General features: G+C 37.7%; 1 protein-coding gene across 2 annotated transcripts; it reads right to left on the bottom strand.

The window, feature by feature from the left end:
• Window positions 1–3,233: 3,233 nt before the first annotated feature.
• Window positions 3,234–20,157, bottom strand: LOC100888460 (zinc finger protein 345). Of its 2 annotated transcripts, XM_030996302.1 has the most exons (4): window positions 19,875–20,157; window positions 10,048–10,910; window positions 9,037–9,294; window positions 3,234–5,648 (listed from the first exon to the last, which is right to left on the bottom strand). In XM_030996302.1, the coding sequence occupies exons 1-4, from the start codon at window positions 19,877–19,879 to the stop codon at window positions 4,330–4,332; spliced, it is 2,445 nt and encodes an 814-aa protein (XP_030852162.1). In that variant the 5' UTR covers window positions 19,880–20,157; the 3' UTR covers window positions 3,234–4,329. The 2 variants fall into 2 exon arrangements, with proteins under 2 accessions (XP_030852162.1, XP_030852163.1); XM_030996303.1 differs by lacking the exon at window positions 9,037–9,294.
• Between the last annotated feature and the right edge of the window lie 3 nt (window positions 20,158–20,160).

The raw sequence follows: 20,160 nt of genomic DNA, 5'->3' as shown, positions 1-20,160 counted from the left end.
GGCATGTTAAAATGAACAGAGCATGCATGGGTATCAGAGATGAAAAGGGGTAATTAAAGGGAATTTGTAACATTGTTCAGATGAGTGCTAAGGTAGTGACTTCAATGCTAGATGTACAATTAAAGATAATCTGAAAATTTGAGTGAAAAACGTATTATTCATGGTACAAATTGGGAAAAACTGATCTGATCGAAATTCTCCTAACTATATTATTCTACTATTCTGCTACTTGTCAAAGCCTGTTCAGCATCAAGACAAGGACATTTTACTTTAGGTGAATGTAATTAAATCGTCACATAGCAATAAAATGGCTCTACATTCCATTCCAGACAATTACGTGTTGACAGATTTTTATATAGCCTGTTTTATGTATTTTTCTCATGGAAAAACGGTTGGGAAAATTCACTGGTTGGGAGAATTTACTGTTAATCACTGTTAGAGGGTGCCTCACATCGACGCCTTCAAAGAAAACCATAGATATCTTGGTTTGAGAATTTAATTGCGATCATGTTTTATGTAACCGTGTAAATTACATGCATGTATTCATTTTGGTGATAATATCTAGTGTTTAAAAAATATATGCCCTACGTGTGGGCAGGCGCGTACGCAGGGGGGGGGGGGGGGGTTGGGTTAACCCCCCCTTTAAACCATTGATTAATTAAAAAAAAAAAAAATTGCAATGGATGACCTAAAAAAAGAAGACCTTACCACACCCCTCTCCCCCCCCCCCCCCCCCAACGAAACGGAATGTCAATCGGTCAAATTTCGGGACCAAAAATAAATTAAAATGTCCTCTTACCCCCGGCGTCTGTCTGGCCATGCTGTTGGCCCAGGCAGCGTTGAAAGGTTTATATGCACTGCGTCATCGTTACACTGATGAGGAAGTACAACCAGATGACGTTTTTTATCACAGCCATCAAGTATTGGAAGTTGAAGTGGAGAACCAAAGCTGACCTCTAATATACCAAGCTTGATCGATGCTTTAAAAAAAGTAAAGTTCTCTTTCTCTCTCTCTCTCTTCTTTATTCATATCGCTCCCTCTATTGCTCCCTCGATCCTCTCTTCCCGTCTCTCTCGCTAACCCACCCCTCTCGATCTCTCTCACTCTTGTCTCTGTCTCTTCCTAACCCACCCCTCTCACACGCTCCATCTCTTAACCCACTCCTTTCTCTCCCTCTCTCCCCAACACACCTCTCTCATGCTCTCTCTCTCGTTCTCTCTCTCTCTCTCTCTCTGTACCCCAGCCATCTCTTAATTCACCCCAACCCCACCCCACCCATCCCGACCCCCTCTCTCTAACTTCTCCCCAACTTACATTTAACTCGGATTTCGACCACCGAACTTGATTTAAAGAATCTTTACAAACATTTTTTGTTTTGTACAAAAGTACAAGAATAAAGGATATTTATTTAAAAAAAAGAAAATGAGCTGTAAAATCCAATATTACGAAGCTGAAAGATGCATTTCTAAAGGTTTTAAGGAATCAAAATTCAATAGAAAATAAACACTGACTAGCAATACGAATAATACATGTAAACAGGATTAACAATCACCAAAGACATGGTTTGCTCTTGACGCAAGGGGTTCCATGTGGCTATACTCTATTCAAATATGAGCTTCGATCATATATTATTTATACAAAGATATATTGCAACATAAATGAATTCTCAGTGTACAGTAAAATGTCTTGTTGAAGAGACTATAAGGTAATGTATCCCTTTTACAGCCAACATCAAATTCTGTAGATAATATATCACCTTTTTCCTATCTGTAAAATTTGAACATTAGCAGTGTCCTAGTATTCAAATTATGCAAGGAAACCTGTTTACGTACTAGACCGGGTCTATTTGATTGATACAATACCTGTAATTGCAAAATCAGTGTTGTACTCTCAATCAAAACAATAGACATTGCCAACATTATTAAACCATATTGGCTACTGAAGTTTAAACCAGATGCTATAGGCTTAAACTGTGTTAAAGCTTGAGTTTAACAGAGAAAATTAAAGTTATTCTGAGGTCTAAGTTTGCCTTTGTTACACATACATGATATTGGACCTAGAATTAGTAGAATTTTTGCTTTTTAACAAGTTTGCCGTCCGAGCTTATTACCATCCACCTAATACTCTTTACTCTGTTAAATGGGTACCCGGTAGGATGCGAATGTTCATGTGGTTGGACGAGCAAGTGTGCGCCTGTAAAATGGCGGCTGGCTGGAATGCTCCCCAGGGAGTGGAAAATGTGCACACATTGTGTGCGGGTAAGCCTGAATCCGATGACCGGGGTAATAATATATCTGTAAAGTGTGTAGGCACATCGTTGGATCGGTGTATTGAGCGCTACATAAAAAACGGATTATTATTATTATTAGGATATGCAGCGTTAAAACATTCAGAAGACTTTTGTCTATAACATGGCTTCTCTATAAACTGAGAGGGTGGTTAAAATAAAATTCTTCCTTCTCAATATGAACAGTAATAATGTTCCCTAGAAAATCCTTTCTTACAGAGGAGACAAAGAAATGGCTTTTCATCTGTATGCATTTGGAGATATTTAACAATACTTTTTTAAGAAAACCATTTACTACAATGTGAACATATGGCTTTTCGGCTATGTGTGTTTTAGTTGTGAACATTCAATTGGCTTTTCTCCTGTATGTGTTAAACGACAGTACAGAACATTTTTTTAACAGAACATCACAATAGCAACACTCTTATGGCTTTTCTCCCGTGTGTTAGTATATGGCGATTGAGTGCACTTTTCTGAGAAAATCCTTTCTTACAATAGCAACATTTATAAGGCTTTTTTCCTGTGTGTGTTTGTAGGTGTTGGGTGTGAGATAGCATTTGTTAGAAAAACTTTTCTTACATATATATTTAACAATACTTTTTTAAGAAAACCATTTACTACAATGTGAACATATGGCTTTTCGGCTATGTGTGTTTTAGTTGTGAACACTCTTATGGCTTTTCTCCCGTTTGTTAGTATATGACAGTTAAGAGTACTTTTCTGAGAAAATCCTTTCTTACAAGAGCAACATTCATATGGCTTTTCTCCTGTATGTGTTAGGAGGTGTTGGGTTAGATTGCCTTTGTGCGAAAAACTTTTCTGACAGTGTGAACATTCATACAGCTTTTCTCTTGTGTGTGTTCGGAGATGACGCTTAAGAGTACTTTTCTTAGAAAATCCTTTCTTACAATAGCAACATTCATATGGCTTTTCTCCCGTGTGTAATAGGAGGTGTTGGGTGAGAATGCCTTTGTGCGAAAAACTTTTCTTACAGTGTGAATATTCATACGGCTTTTCTCTTGTGTTTGTTCGGAGATGACGGTTAAATATACTTTTCTGAGAAAATCATTTCTTACATCGTGAGCATTTATATGGCTTTTCTCCTCTGTGTGTTGCTAGGTGTTGGTAAGATTGCATTTTTCAAATAAAAACACTTTCCTGACAGTGACAAATTCCTATGGCGTTTCTCTTGTGTATGTTAGTATATGACGATTGAGTAGGCTTTTCTGAGAAAATCCTTTCTCACAATTGCAACATTCCTATGGCTTTCTCTTGTGTGTGTTAGTATATGACGATTGAGTATACTTTTCTGAGAAAATCTTTTCTTACAATAGCAACATTCCTATGGCTTTTCTCTTGTGTGTGTTAGTATATGACAATTGAGTTCACTTTTCTGAAAAAATCCTTTCTTAAAAAAGCAACATTCATATGGCTTTTCTCCTCTGTGTGTTAGTATATGATGATTGAGTAGACTTTTCTGAGAAAATCCTTTCTTACAATTAAAACAACATTCATATGGCTTTTCTCCTCTGTGTGTTAGTATATGATGATTGAGTAGACTTTTCTGAGAAAATCCTTTCTTACAATTAAAACAACATTGATATGGCTTTTCTCTTGTGTGTGGTAGTATATGATGATTGAGTAGACTTTTCTGAGAAAATCCTTTCTTACAATTAAAACAACATTCATATGGCTTTTCTCCTCTGTGTGTTAGTATATGATGATTGAGTAGACTTTTCTGAGAAAATCCTTTCTTACAATTAAAACAACATTGATATGGCTTTTCTCTTGTGTGTGGTAGTATATGATGATTGAGTAGACTTTTCTGAGAAAATCCTTTCTTAAAATTAAAACAACATTCATATGGCTTTTCTCTCGTGTGTGGTAGTATATGATGATTGGGTAGACTTTTCTGAGAAAACCCTTTCTTGCAGTGTGAAAATTCAAACAGCTTTTCTCTTGTATGTGTTTGGATATGACAATTAAGAGTGCTTTTCTAAGAAAATCCTTTCTTACACTAGCAACATTCATGTGGCTCTTCTCATGTGTGTGTTAGGAAGTGCTGGGTGAGATTGCTTTTCTTAGAAAACCCTTTCTTACAGTGTGAACATTCATATGGCTTTTCTCCTGTATGTGTTCGGAGGTGTTGGGTTAGATTGCATTTGTCAGAAAAACTTTTCTCACAGTGTGAACACACATACGGCTTTTCTCCTGTATGTGTTCGGAGATGACGGTTAAGAGTACTTTTCAAAGCAAATCCTTTCTTACAGTGTGAACATTCATATGGCTCTTCTCCTGTATGTGTTCGGAGATGACGTTTAAGAGTACTTTTCTGAGAAAATCCTTTCTTACAGTAGCAACATTCATATGGCTTTTCTCCGGTATGTGTTAGGAGGTGTTGGGTTAGATTGCCTTTGTCAGAAAAACTTTTCTCACAGTGTGAACATCCATATGGCTTTTCTCCTGTATGTCTTACGAGGTGTTGGCTGAGATTGCTTTTGGTAGAAAACGCTTTCTTACACTGTGAACATACATACAGCTTTTCTCCTTTATGTGTTAGGAGGTGTTGGGTTAGATTGCCTTTGTCAGAAAAAATTTTCTCACAGTGTGAACATCCATATTCTCCTGTATGTGTAAGGAGGTGTTGGCTGAGATTGCTTTTTTTAGAAAACGCTTTCTTACAATAGCAACATTCATACGGCTTTTCTCCTGTATGTGTTCGGAGATGACGGTTAAGAATACTTTTCTGAGAAAATCCTTTCTTACAATAGCAACATTCATATGGCTTTTCTCCTGTGTGTGTTCGGAGATGATGGTTAAGAATACTTTTCTGAGAAAATGCTTTCTTACAATAGCAACATTCATATGGCTTTTCTCCTGTATGTGTTCGGAGGTGTTGGGTTAGATTGCCTTTGTCAGAAAAACTTTTCTCACAGTGTGAACACACATACGGCTTTTCTCCTGTATGTATTAGGAGGTGTTGGGTTAGATTGCATTTGTTAGAAAACCCTTTCTTACAATAGCAACATTCATGTGGCTTTTCTCCGGTATGTGTTCGGAGATGACGGTTAAGAGTACTTTTCTTAGAAAATCCTTTCTCACAGTGTGAACATTCATATGTCTTTTCTCCGGCGTGTGATTTCAAGTGGAGAAGGGGATGAATGGCCCGACATGATCTCTCACTGCAACATGGACATAGATGTAGCTCCTGAATTTCTCCAGAATGTATCCTCACATAAATGTCGGGTTGATCTGTTGTGGAAAACACCTTGCCGCAATGTGAACAAAGATGAGATTTACCTCCACTGTTGATTGACATTCCACGTTCTACCTTGTCTTGTCTGTTGTCAACAACATCACCTGGTGGAGAAAAAGAGAACATTCATGTCATCGACACCTCAGATACGGTGTAAGAAAGTACATAAGTGATCTATCACTTCAAATTGCGTCAGAATTTGTTGGATTGTGTTCCAAGAAAATATGAATATGAATATGCCAAAATATAATTAATTTTTTATTCACCAATTCACATTTTTAAATATAGAATATTCTTCATATTTTGAGTTAAAAGTAAAAGAAAGGTTTATATAACCAAATGTACAGGGTTTCTTTCTTTTTGGAGGGGGGGGGGGTGGAGGGTAAAAGCGAAGTGTAATTGTAGGTCCTTGGTGAGATTGCTTTTCTCTTAAAATCATTTCTTACATCGTGAGCATTTATATGGCTTTTCTCCTCCGTGTGTTGCTAGGTGTTGGTAAGATTGCATTTTTCAAATAAAAACACTTCCCTGACAGTGAGAAAATTCTTATGGCTTTTCTCTTGTGTGTGTTAGGAGATACTATATAGAGGACTTTTCTGAGAAAATCCTCTCTTACAATAGCAACATTCAAATACGGTAGCTTTTTTCTAGCTGTGTGTGTTTGTAGGTGTTGGCTGAGATTGCTTTTGTCAGAAAAACTTTTCTTACAATGTGAACAGCCATATGGCTTTTCTCCCGTGTGTCTTAGGTGTTGGATGAGATTTTTTTTTCTCTGAGAAAACTCTTTCTCGCAGAGTGAGCATTCATAAAGTTTTTCGCTTGTGTGTTTTTAAGAGATGATTGTTTAGATGACTGTTCCAAGAAAATCCTCTCTTACAATAGCAACATTCTTTCATGGCTTTCCTCTTGTGTGTGTTTGTAGATGACGATCGAGTTCACTTTTCTGAGAAAATTCTTTCTTACAATAGCAACATTCATATGGCTTCTCTCCTCTGTGTGTTAGTGTATTACGATTGAGTAGACTTTTCTGAGAAAATTCTTTCTTACAATGGCAACATTCATATGGCTTCTCTCCTCTGTGTGTTAGCTCACTCAATCCTCATCCACTAACTTAGTGTATGACGATTGAGTGAGCTTTTCTGAGAAAATCCTTTCTCACAATTTTGTCTCTTGTAGTATATGACGATTGAGTAGACTTTTTTGAGAAAACCCTTTCTTGCAGTGTGAACATTTGTGTGGCTTTTCACTTGTGTGTTTTCATAGATGACGGTTACCGGTATTCTGAGAAAATCCTTTCTTACAATAGCAACATCCATATGTCGTTTCTCCTGTGTGTGTTTGTAGGTGTTGGGTTAGATTGCATTTGTTAGAAAAACCCTTTATTACAGTGTGAAAATTCAAACAGCTTTTCTCTTGTATGTGTTTGGATATGACAATTAAGAGTAATTTTCTGAGAAAATCCTTTCTTACAATAGCAACATTCATATGGCTTTTCTCATGTGTGTGTTCGGAAGTGCTGGGTAAGATTGCTTTTCCGAGAAAACCCTTTCTTACAGTGTGAACATTCATATGGCTTTTCTCCTGTGTGTGTTCGGAGATGACAGTTAAGAGTTCTTTTCAGAGCAAACCCTTTCTTACAGTGTGAACATTCATATGGCTTTTCTCCTGTGTGTGTTTGTAGGTGTTTGGTTAGATTGCCTTTGTCAGAAAAACTTTTCTCACAGTGTGAACATACATACGGCTTTTCTCCTGTATGTGTTCGGAGATGACGGTTAAGAGTACTTTTCAGAGCAAATCCTTTCTCACAGTGTGAACATTCATATGGCTCTTCTCCTGTATGTGTTCGTAGATGACGCTTAAGAGTACTTTTCTGAGAAAATCCTTTCTTACAATAGCAACATCCATATTGCTTTTCTCTTGTAGGTCTTAGGAGGTGTTGGCTGAGATTGCCTTTTATAGAAAACCGTTTCTTACAGTGTGAACATTCATATGGCTTTTCTCCTGTATGTGTTCGGAGATGACGGTTAAGAGTACTTTTCTGAGAAAATCCTTTCTCACAATAGCAACATTCATATGGCTTTTCTCCTGTATGTGTAAGGAGGTGTTGGCTGAGATGGCTTTTGTTAGAAAACCCTTTCTTACAATAGCAACATTCATATGGCTTTTCTCCTGTATGTGTTCGTAGATGACGCTTAAGAATACTTTTCTGAGAAAATCCTTTCTTACAATAGCAACATTCATATGGCTTTTCTCCTGTATGTGTTCGGAGGTGTTGGGTTAGATTGCCTTTGTCAGAAAAACTTTTCTCACAGTGTGAACATTCATACAGCTTTTCTCTTGTATGTGTTCGGAGATGACGGTTAAGAGTATTTTTCCTAGAAAATCCTTTCTTACAATAGCAACATTCATATGGCTTTTCTCCTGTATGCGTTAGAAGGTGTTTTGTTAGATTGCCTTTGTCAGAAAAACTTTTCTCACAGTGTGAACATTCATACGGCTTTTCTCTTGTATGTGTTCGGAGATGAAGCTTAAGAGTACTTTTCCTAGAAAATCCTTTCTTACAATAGCAACATTCATATGGCTTTTCTCCTGTATGTGTTCGTAGATGACGGTTAAGAATACTTTTCAGAGCAAATCCTTTCTTACAATAGCAACATTCATATGGCTTTTCTCCTGTATGTGTTCGTAGATGATGCTTAAAAAATACTTTTCAGAGCAAATCCTTTCTTACAATAGCAACATTCATATGGCTTTTCTCCTGTATGTGTTCGTAGATGACGATTAAGAATACTTTTCTGAGAAAATCCTTTCTTACAATAGCAACATTCATATGGCTTTTCTCCTGTATGTGTTCGGAGATGACGTTTAAGAGTACTTTTCAGAGCAAATCCTTTCTTACAATAGCAACATTCATATGGCTTTTCTCCTGTATGTATTAGGAGGTGTTGGGTTAGATTGCTTTTGTTAGAAAAACCTTTCTCACAGTGTGAACATTCATACGGCTTTTCTCTTGTATGTGTTCGGAGATGAAACTTAAGAGTACTTTTCAGAGCAAATCCTTTCTTACAATAGCAACATTCATATGGCTTTTCTCCTGTATGTGTTAGGAGATGTTGGGTTAGATTTCCTTTGTCAGAAAAACTTTTCTCACAGTGTGAACATCCATATGGCTTTTCTCCTGTATGTGTAAGGAGGTGTTGGCTGAGATGGCTTTTGTTAGAAAAACTTTTCTCACAGTGTGAACATTCATATGGTTTTTCTCCTGTATGTGTTCGTAGATGACGGTTAAGAGTACTTTTCTGAGAAAATCCTTTCTTACAATAGCAACATTCATACGGCTTATCTCCTGTGTGTGTTCGGAGATGATGGTTAGAATACTTTTGAGAGCAAATCCTTTCTTACAATAACAACATTCATATGGCTTTTCTCCTGTACATGTATGTGTTAGGAGGTGTTGGGTTAGATTGCCTTTGATAGAAAACCGTTTCTTACAGTGTGAACATTCATATGTCTTTTCTCCGGCGTGTGATTTCAAGTGGAGAAGGGGATGAATGGCCTGACATGATCTCTCACTGCAACATGGACATTGATGTAGCTCCTGAATTTCTCCAGAATGTGTCCTCAGATGAATGTCGGGTTGATCTGTTGTGGAAAACACCTTGCCGCAATCTGAACAAAGATGAGATTTACCTCCACTGTTGATTGACATTCCACGTATTACCTTGTCTTGTCCCTTGTCGACAACATCACCTGGTGGAGAAAAAGAGAACATTCATGTCATCGACACCTCAGATACGGTGTAAGAAAGTACATGAGTGATCTAAGCGTAGCATCCCCTCACAGGGTACAAATGGCCTATACCGTAAATCTCCGTGTATAAGGCCCACTTTTTTGCCGCCGAAAAAAATTGAAAGTCGGGGGTGCGCCTTATACACAGGTACAGAAAAAAAAAAAAAAAAAAAATTATGGCGCTATGCCTGGCAATGTCTCTCAGCTCAGTAATCAGTGTGTTGACTCAACACTCAGAAACTACAACAACACTAACATTTGTCTGTCATCTTGGTTTGAAAGTAATCTTTCTAATAGATCTCAATATGTAGTTTATAATAATAATTCCTCAATTTGTTGTATATCACAAATGGTGTACCACAAGGTTCTATCCTAGGACCTACATGTAGGTACTCTATTGTTTTCAATTTACATTAATGATCATACACATTCTTCTAAAAACGACATTGTTACTATTATTTGTGACAAGTTTACAAGCACAAATCAGCGCCTTTAACCGCACCTCGATTTTAAATGAAAATCATTCCCCGCGTGGGTTTTCGGCAACAAAAAAAAAAACAACAACAAAAAACTTTTTTTTTTTCTTTTTTTTTTTTTTCTTGAGATAACGCGATCACGAGAACGGGACGTACGGACGGACAACCAGGAAACAAACGTAATGACTCAGGCATACTTTGTATACAGGTTTCACTGGAATATCAATTTAAGTAATACCTTCTAGACTTGATAAAACACCTTCCTCTACACTATCTCCTGTAGGTTCTTGCTTGATGTTGGTTTTGAGGGCTAACTGAGCGATTTCCTCTCCACTCCCACCGGTAGTTGAAAAGGTCACTGCTTCTCCCTTGAGAACTTCAATGGCTGATGGAGTGATTTCATTCATGGGTGACAGGTAATGAACGTCATTGCTCTCATCTTCTTGCTTGATGAGAACTCCTACAACTAATTGAATAGTTTCCTCTGAGCTCCTATTGGAAGGTGGTGAAGTATGTAAGGTCCAACTCTCTGTTCTTTGCATAATGTGATCCGGGACTGATGGTGCAGTTTCATCTACACTCTCTCCAGTATGTCGCAGAAAGTTGGACTTCCTACTTTCCATTTCTTGCTTGTTAGTACATGTATGTCCTAGTGATGTTTCTATGCACATATCTGTAGAATGCAGTGAAATCAAGGTCCTACTCTGAACTTCTTGCTTGGCATTAACTTCTGGGACTGACTGAACACCTTCTGCTGCACTCCTATCCGTTGTTCTGAGAGGATTTGATGCCCCTCTGGGCCCTCTCTCTGCTACTTGCTTGCTCATATCTTCTGGGACTGACTGAACACCTTCTGCTGCACTCCTATCCGTTGTTCTGAGAGGATTTGATGCCCCTCTCTCTGCTACTTGCTTGCTCATATCTTCTGGGACTAAATGGACACTTTCTGCTACACTTCTATATGTGGTTTGGTGCTGATTAAGTGTCCCTCTCTCCTTTTCTCGCTTGACTTCTGGAAATGACTGGACAGTCTCTGCTTCCCTCAGATCTGCACTGAATTCAAAGTCCTCACATCTGCTTCTTGTTTTAGACCTACATTCCCTGAAAATAGCAAGAAAACAAAGGTGTTTTATAGGATATTACAAATAGTACTTGATTTTCTTGCAAGGGGAACATATGGAGAAAATTGAATAAAGCTTTCTTGTGGGAAATCAATCATATTCTGAGTACTACCAATATTTGAAAATGAATAGTAGTAGTAGTAGTAGTAGTAGTAGTAGTATAGTAGTAGTATTATAGTAGTAGAAGTAGTAGTAGTAGCAGCAGCAGTAGTAGAAGTAGTAGTAGTAGTAGAAGTAGTAGAAGTAGTAGTAGTATAGTAGTAGTAGTAGTAGTACATGTACATGTAGTAGTTGTAGTAGTAGTAGTAGTAGTAGTAGTAGTAGTAGTGGTGGTAGTATATGCAACCACTGAAATACCAGGGACAAATTAAAGACCATATCCAACCTGAAAAATGAAATGGATAAATAATATATCAAACTGAAGCTTATGAGCCATAGAATACAGTAATTGCTTCTAATAGTACTACCCGGTATTCGCTCACAAAATGTCATGCAGAGGAGAAATAATTGTTTGAAAGCTTGAATTCACAAGCATCAAAACCTGGAAATAATCTCATGGAAAACAGAAAATGACTTGATGCCATCATCGTATGTAGAGGCTATAGCCACCAGTTGCTTCTACACATGTGTTTACGTGCTCTGAACATGGTATGTATATAATCACTTTGTTTTTTCATAATAGGTTCTTACATTCAAATATCTTTACGAATTACAAATGAATATCAAACAGCTCTATTGTTTCATTGAATCCTTATTAGTAATTAGCTAAATCAATGTGAAATAAACTTATCAGATACTCTGAGAAGTTTATGGGAGTCCAAGTCTATCATGAGTTGATCTACGCAGCGTTTGCCTGGCCCGGCCCTGATCAGGGCTGAATAGGCAAAGTCAGAAAGTCAAGCAAAGCCCGCTGAAGAGAGCGGTATGGGAGTTCACTAAACATTTTGCCTATAATTATAATGATGTCGCGACTTGCGAGAAACAGCATCAATAGCTTTAAGATTCCATAAGAAATCAATATTTCTATGGACTCTGTTTTCACCGTTCGGGTGTCCAGCATGAGCATGAGCATCTCTGACATTATCTCCTCGCTCTTCATTTGATTTCATGATTTTCTAAAGGGCAGAATTCAAAGAGTAAAACTGCATGTTTTGTCTGATTACGTTACTATGAATACAGGTTCTCCCAGGGTTGCGTGCTGTCAGCATCATCATTCATCATGTATACAAATGATTGTATCTCGTCAAATGACAATGTCTCAATTGTTAAATATGCTGATGACACAGGTATCATTGGCATGATCCATGGCAATGATGAACGTAAATAACAGGAGGAGTTATTCATGTGTGAGAATTGGTGTGAAGAAAATTTCTTGGTAATAAACATAGTTAAAAACGAAAGAGATGACTTTCGAGTTTTCGTTCAAACAAAGGTCACGCAAATCTAATCATGTTTAAAGGAGAGGATCGACTGAGTGTCAAGAGTTTTAAGTACCTTGGTACAATAATTGATAATTGATAATGAACTATCATTATAATTGATAATGAACTATCATGGAAAGACCAATGCCAATCTCTGTATGCAAAGACTCAACAACGAATGTACTTTCTACGAAAACTGAATTTGTTCCATGATGACAGAACCATCCTGAGGTTATTCTACTAGTCAGTAAAAGGAAGTGTAATGCTTTTTAGTTGTGCGGCTTGGTATTGTGGGTGCAGACAGGAGAATCTTTGGAAATCGCGGAGAATAGCTAATCATGCTGGCAAGATGACTGGCGAAGTGACAGATTTGAAACAGGAATGCTTTAGTACAATACTGAAACAGGTATCCCAAATTTTTGAAAATGGTAATCACCCCCTTCATCTTGTTATACCCTAATGCGATCGGGGAAGCGGTACAGATCAATGAAGGCTCGAACTTCACGATTCCTTAATTCCTTTGTCCCGCTTTCCATTTGTAAATACAATGAATAACTCCAGTCAAATTGAATGCATGTACATGTAGGCCTGTATCTTGCCACTTCGCTATTCATCAATTGCATTGTACCGTTTCCTTTCAACCAAATGTACCAGTATCATGAGCAAAGAAAATAAATAATACCCTACGATATCATTATTCCAAGTTTTAGTTACATACCGTTTAATATATGAAGAAGAAAAGAAAAGAATTCAGCTCATGATACTGGTACATTTCGTCACGCAAAGTGAATGCAATTTTTTTCCACTACCGTCACTTCGTGAAAACAGCGACGATTTGGTTGAAAGGAAACGGTACAATGCATTGAAGAATATTGTGGTCCACTATGTTGAATAACATTATCGAGTAGCATTATGAATAGGCTTTCAATTTGCAGTTTATTATGGTTCGAAATCAAAAAAAATGTTCAGTATTTACTTATTATAAACTCACTTGATCAGCCTCAATTTCTATTTAAAATATGAATATTCCTCACTTAACAATAATTACAAAAATAATAATAATGACAAATCTATTCTATTTGTATCATCAATTTGTTTGCAAGGATTGAATATGTAATAAGTTGTGAATAGCTCTCGGGCTACCATTTTGCAGTTGTTCTAATAAAACCATTCTACTACTACTATATTAACGTGACAAATAATGATAATAAATAATGTTGATGATGATGATAATAATAATTAATTATAGTAACAATAATAATGATAATAATAATAATACCTGCCTCACAGCAAGCATGCAGTGCTAGAGGTCAATACGCATTGGCATTGACAGATTGACTCTCTATGCTTTGCTGGAGTGGGCTAGAGACGATCTAGACCGAATTTTCCGTCTCTTTCGTTCTTATTTTATTTGGGTAGGACCCTAACCAAATAAGACGATCTAGATCTAGATTCTAGATCTAGATTTAAAAAAAAAAATGTTTACACTTTTTAAGAAGGGCTCTACCACTGACCCAGCAAATTACCACCCTAATTCACTCACGAGTACCTGTTGTAAACTATTAGAACATATTATTGATATGAGCCACCTTAGCGAACTCAATATTCTTGCAGAAAATCAGCATGCATTTAGGAGACACAGATCATGTGAATCTCAACTTATTTTGACAATTAACAACCTGGCAAAGAACCTGGATGAAAAAGCCACCACAGATTTGATAACACTTGACTTCTCTAAAGCCTTTGATGTCGTCTCCCACCAGAAGTTACTTCACAAGCTAGATTATTATGGAATCCGTTCAGATAACTTAAGATGGGTGACAAATTTCCTTACAAAACGACTACAACGTGTAGGCCTATGTGTTAACGGAAAACATTCCGACTGGAAGCCAGTTCTAAGTGGAACCCCGCACGGAACTGTGCTCGGTCCCAACTTGTTCTTGCTCTTTACAAATGACATTCACGACAAAGGCAAAAGCACCACCAAGCTATTTGCAGATGATTGCATGCTGTACCGTCCAATTAAATCAGTAAACAACGTAGACTTCCTGCAACAAGACCTAGATGCAATGGAGTGGTCTCAGAAATGGGGCATGAAATTCAACCCCAAAAAGTGTGAATCAATGCGTGTCACCAGGAAGAAGAAACCGGGTAAATCTTCATACAACCTCCTTGGTGTCACCCTGGGCAGCGTTTCTCGAAACCGTCATAACTACAAGTTCACCGACATCCCATTGAAACGCGTGTTAAACTTAATACACGCGTTTCAATGGGATGTCGGTGAACTTGTAGTTATGACGGTTTCGAGAAACGCTGCCCAGGAAGAATGTAAGCAGACAAAGTACCTTGTACGTGTTGTGATCCAGAACGACCTCCGATGGAATGGCCAAACTCAGCTCGCAACAACAAAAGCTATAGGGGTATTGAGTTTTCTGAGACGCAACTTTCATCACTGCCTCACTCTACCTCACCCTCGTTAGGCCACACTTAGATTACGCAGTTGCTGCTTGGGACCCATACACAGCTATCCCTGACTGACTCAGCAAAGTTTAAAGTAGCACTCCTTCCGAACAACAACCAAGTTACCAAGTACAAATCAGGGTTGTTGATTTTTTTGATTTAAATCAGATTTTTATGATTTAAATCAGATTTTTTTGATTTTTTTCCAACGAAAAATAATGGTCACACTTAACAAGTTTTAGACTATATTTAAACTGTTTTACACCAATAATAGTGGTCAAGTAGTCTTTTGAACATTGTGTATTGTACTATTTGACACAATAATCCACTTACACTGTATATACAGGTAATTTTTTTTTTTTTTTTTTAATTTATTTGCATTATAGAGAGGGACATTTTATGGAAGCCCAAGTAATGTTATGTATTATGTATACATTTAAACTCTTGAAATTTTTATATCAGTCTGTACGTTAACATCTAATTTGAATGTAATATTTAACCAGATTTGCAATAGGCACTTCCTGATATGCTTGTAACAAAATACACATTTTATGTTTTCATTACAGTGTAACCTCAGTTCCAAATAAAACTTCAATAAATTTCGTTGCAAGATGCAGGATAAGCACCACTGTCCACCACATCATTGATGTGCTGTTTTTTCAAACTATTACATGAACAAGCAAGCACAGCAGTTGTATTGCTGCATACAGTAACACTTGCCCAGCAACTTTCCCATTTTTAAATTATTACTTATTAAGTATACTGTACATGTGTACTTTGAAATTGTGTAATTGAATGTATGGGTATTGATAAGAAAATACACAAGCATGCAAATATACATGTAATTCTTATCAAATGTACACATATGCCTTCAACTTAAGTAATTGAAAGAATGGGTATTAATAGTAACAAGAAGGAGGTACATACAAGTAGTTCAGCTGTTTTGTAAAAGTATCCAAGTTGTGGACTTTGAGCACCTTTGTAGATTTTATATATTATTTTATTGAAGATTTAACAGTTTGGTGTACATACAGAGAGTTATTTATCATTACTTCGTTAGAAACTTGTTGTTTTCATCAGTTTTGCTTGTTTTACAATTTGAAAATAAAACAGTGGTGTTAAATCAGACTCCATGAGGGTGTATCATTCTTTTAAAGTATCTCTAAAGCATGTGGAACAGAAATGAAAATGATTACATTGAAAGTATCTGTTAAGAAGAAGAGAAAATAGAGAAAACTAATTTTTTTCATAAAAGTTGATTTAAATCAGTGATTTTTTTGAAAAAAATCAAGTGATTTAAATGATTTAAATCGACATGATTTAAATCAAACAACCCTGGTACAAATAATATCAGTTAATATTAAAAATAAACTCGAGTTCAGGTAATGCGATTGAATTGTGAAAGAAGCTCCTTTTCGAAGTCAGAGACAGAGCAGAGACGGATAAGATAACGTGCTAGCCGGATATCATACATAAGTAACGGGAACTTCGTTTGAGTTTCATATCACCAAAGGCTTTTCTGACGTGGACACTCGTATTTTAGACAATTACCAAGAGCTAATAGTGCCACAGGGAGCTCCATAGCATTCCAGTATCAGTGCATTTAGGATTTTACCACGATTTTGTGAGAGGTCTACTGGTCCAACTTGAGATTTTAGATTTGATCTCTACCTTTGGCTTTGTTTGGAGGGAGAGAAAAAAAAAAAAAAAAAAATGGCCACCAGAGGCAGAAAGACAAGTGTCAGCAGGAACACTGGACGTAAAGGAAGTGTAAATGAAAAGACTTCAGCAACTGATAAAAACGAGAAACACAACCAAGCCCAAGGTAGGAAAGAGAACAAAGACAATTTCAGTTGTGGAAGCTGTGGTATGATTGTACTGGATGATGATGCAGCTTTAGAATGTGAACTTTGCAACTTTTGGTACCACTGTACCTGTCAAAAGATATCCACAAATCTGTACAACACTATAAGTGAACTTGACGAAGATGATGATGGTGTACACTGGTACTGTAAAACTTGCAACAAGACAGCAAAAAGTATGATGACGATGATGACGTCGCTGAAGATACAACACACCAAGTTGGAATCCAGTGTGGCTGAGCTGCGAGAAGAGATGCATGAGTGCAAGACAGGGTGTGTCCAGTCTCACTCAGAGCTTCGGCAAGAGATGCGAGACATGTTTGACAGACAAGGTAGCTCAGTCATGGCTAATCCAGACCAAATTGATAAAGCCGAAACATATGAAATTATGAACAAAGTGATGAAAGAACGGTTCGATGAAATAGACGAGAAAGAGAAGAGAAAAACTAACATAATTTTCTTTGGAGTACAAGAGTCAGTTAGTGGAGAGCCAGCAACAAGGAAAAGAGACGACGAAACGAAAATCAGAGCAATGATCGATCGTTTACCCAATAAAAGTCTGGAGATCAGAACGCTGTACAGGCTGGGGAAGAAAGAAGACACTAAAACTAGACCGCTCAAAGTAGTAATGAACAACCAGGCCATGAGAGATGAAATCTTGCAGAAATTCAGAAAGGGTGAACTAGACCTTAGTGCATATGACGAGGGCGTTGTGCAGCTATCGAGGGACAGAACCAAGACAGAGAGAGAAGAGTACAGGAAGCTTAGAAATGAACTCAGGGAAAGGAAAGAAAGAGGAGAGAATGACCTTGTCATCAGGAATGGACAGATTAGAAAGCAGACTTTTCGTCCCCACGGCGAAGAACCTGCATAGAAACCAGAACCACAACACCAGCACTGCACATACACGCACACGCACTAGTAGAGAAGAGCACGAAAGCACTCCTTTTAACCTTTCAGTTATGTATACAAACTGTGACTCTGTTCTAAATAAGAGAGAAGAATTACAAACTTTGATTTTGAACACCAATCCAGATATTATTGCGCTGACTGAGGTTTACCCAAAAAACTCGCCTGAACGAATTCAACCATGCGAATTGAACCTTGATGGGTACCAGATGTTTCTACCAGAGAGATGTAAACAGAATGGGAGAGGAGTTATCATGTATTTGAAAAATGGTATAGCAGGATCATTGGTGGACCTAGATGAAAACTTTGATGAATCTGTTTGGGTCGAGATAACGATAGGGGAATCCTCTCTTCTTATTGGATGTATCTATAGGAGCCCGTCCAGTGTAAGTGAAAACAATGATAACTTATGTAACCTACTCAAGAGGTCATGTGAAAGGAGATACACACATTATGTTGCAGTGGGTGACTTCAATTACAAGGAAATCAACTGGGATAACGACACGGTGAATGGCAGTAACTTGAGAGGAAGTCACACATTCCTAACCTGTGTCAGAGACTTATTTCTGTATCAGCACATTCACTGCAACACTAGATACAGAGATGGACAGGACCCGAGTACTCTTGACCTGATTTTTACCAAAGACGAAGACACAATACATGACATTGACACCAACCCACCCTTGGGTAAGAGTGATCATGTAGTACTCCAATTCAGACTTGAGGTAAATGCAAGTTCTTCAGAGAAGGAGAACAGCAAAAAGAGAAGCTACTATCACGGAGACTATGATGAAATGAGGAGAAGACTAGAAATGATTGACTGGGAAACAGACCTAAATAACCTTTCTGGTTTAGAGGCATGGAATCATTTTGAAAAGACAATGATTTGTTGTATAGAGGACCTCATACCAATCAGAAGAGTATCTCAAAAGAAAAGACCAGAATGGATGACCAGCAGCGCTAAAGAGGCAGTACGAGACAAACATAAGGCATGGAACAAATACAGCAAGAGAAAGACTGATACAAATTGGAGCTCATATGTTGACAAAAGAAATGCCGCAACACTCATGACAAGGAATGCCAAAAGTGACTTTGAGAGTAAAATTGCAAATGAGGTAAAAACCAATGCCAAGTCCTTCTGGAAATACGTAAAGAGTAAAACCAAGACTCGAACAGGAATTCCTGACCTGCAGATGGAAGATGGTAACTGGGTGAGGAATGATCAAGAGAAAGCAGATGCCCTCAATTCAATTTTTGGAAGTATTTTTACAGAAGAGGACTTGGTGAATGCTCCAGACATGGATCCTTACCAAGTAGAATCATCCTTAAACGATGTCGAGTTTACAGAGGAAGTAATTGTGGACATTTTATCTAAATTGGACATAGACAAATCACCAGGCCCAGACGGTCTACACTCCAGAGTTTTGAAAGAAACGTGTCACCAGATTGGAAAACCTCTTCAAATGATCTTTTCCCGACTATTCAAAGAAGGCAGCGTTCCAGCAACATGGAAAGAAGCTACGGTGGTCCCAATCTTTAAGAAGGGAAAAAAGAGCCTACCAGGGAACTATAGCAGTATAGGCCGGTGAGTCTAACATCAATTATCTGCAAAACAATGGAGAAGATTATTCGAAGCAAGATGATCCGACACCTAGAACTCAATCACCTATTCACTGACGACCAGTACGGCTTTCGCAGTGGCAGATCCTGTTCAACCCAATTGACTGTTGTCCTTGAGCAGTGGACCAAGATTCTTGATGATGGCCATGGAATAGACTGTTGAAAAAGATTTTCAAAATGGATTTCGATTTTGACCCATAATTTCCTAAAAAGGGACTATTAAACTGATTATTTCAGTCAAGTTGGTAAGTGGAACTGATTTATTATAGCCTAGGCCTAATTTACAATATAACATGCTCGAGGTAAAATGACATTTTGGGGGATTTTGGGGGCAAAACGCTACGACCAGGACTGGCCGTGGCGTTAGCAAGGACATGTGTATAAACGGCTTCCGTCTCTAAAGAGAGAGCCGACCCTACCCCAATAAGAGGCTAACGAACGAAAGAGACGGAAAATTCGGTCTAGTAGTAGTACTACCCGATTTCCTTATCTTTCTAGATAGTAGAACGTCTATAGACTCTAGATCTACATTTTCTTCCAAAATTGTTTGGCACATGACATTTATTTGTAATCTGAACATTCAGTGTAAGTTTCGTTAGATTCTGTGAGAATTCATTTTCTTTTTTAATTTTACCAGAACTCAAGTTTATCTTTAATCTCAACAACACTTACATCATGTAACTTCACTGATCTACATAGACTAAGGTCTACACCTAGCTCTCCACAAATTCTAAAATATCAGACTTAGGTTGTCAGCGATCAGATTCAGAGGCAATATGTATCCGTCCATCCATCCAAAGAGCAATCAATGGGTGATCATCATAGCAGAAGATAATGTGGAGAAGGATCTGATTGCTCAGATAAATCGTCCCATTGAAACTCGTACTCGCAATAATTAATCGGTACGGCTTCGTGTGTAGGAATGAACTGCGAGTACGAGTTTCAAACTACCGAGAGC

The sequence above is a fragment of the Strongylocentrotus purpuratus genome, unplaced genomic scaffold, assembly GCF_000002235.5.
Source record: "Strongylocentrotus purpuratus isolate Spur 01 unplaced genomic scaffold, Spur_5.0 spur5_scaffold_3, whole genome shotgun sequence".
NCBI lineage: Eukaryota > Metazoa > Echinodermata > Echinoidea > Camarodonta > Strongylocentrotidae > Strongylocentrotus > Strongylocentrotus purpuratus.
Note: the sequence above shows the minus strand (reverse complement) of the source record. Positions and strands in the feature narration are given on the sequence as shown.

Coding starts and splice junctions, on each gene's coding strand:
- LOC100888460 (XM_030996302.1), bottom strand. Junction 9,295..10,047: donor TGTTTTATCAAGTCTAGAAG/GTATTACTTAAA, acceptor TTTCTCCACCAG/GTGATGTTGTCGACAAGGGA. Junction 5,649..9,036: donor GACATATGAATGTTCACACT/GTAAGAAACGGT, acceptor TTTCTCCACCAG/GTGATGTTGTTGACAACAGA.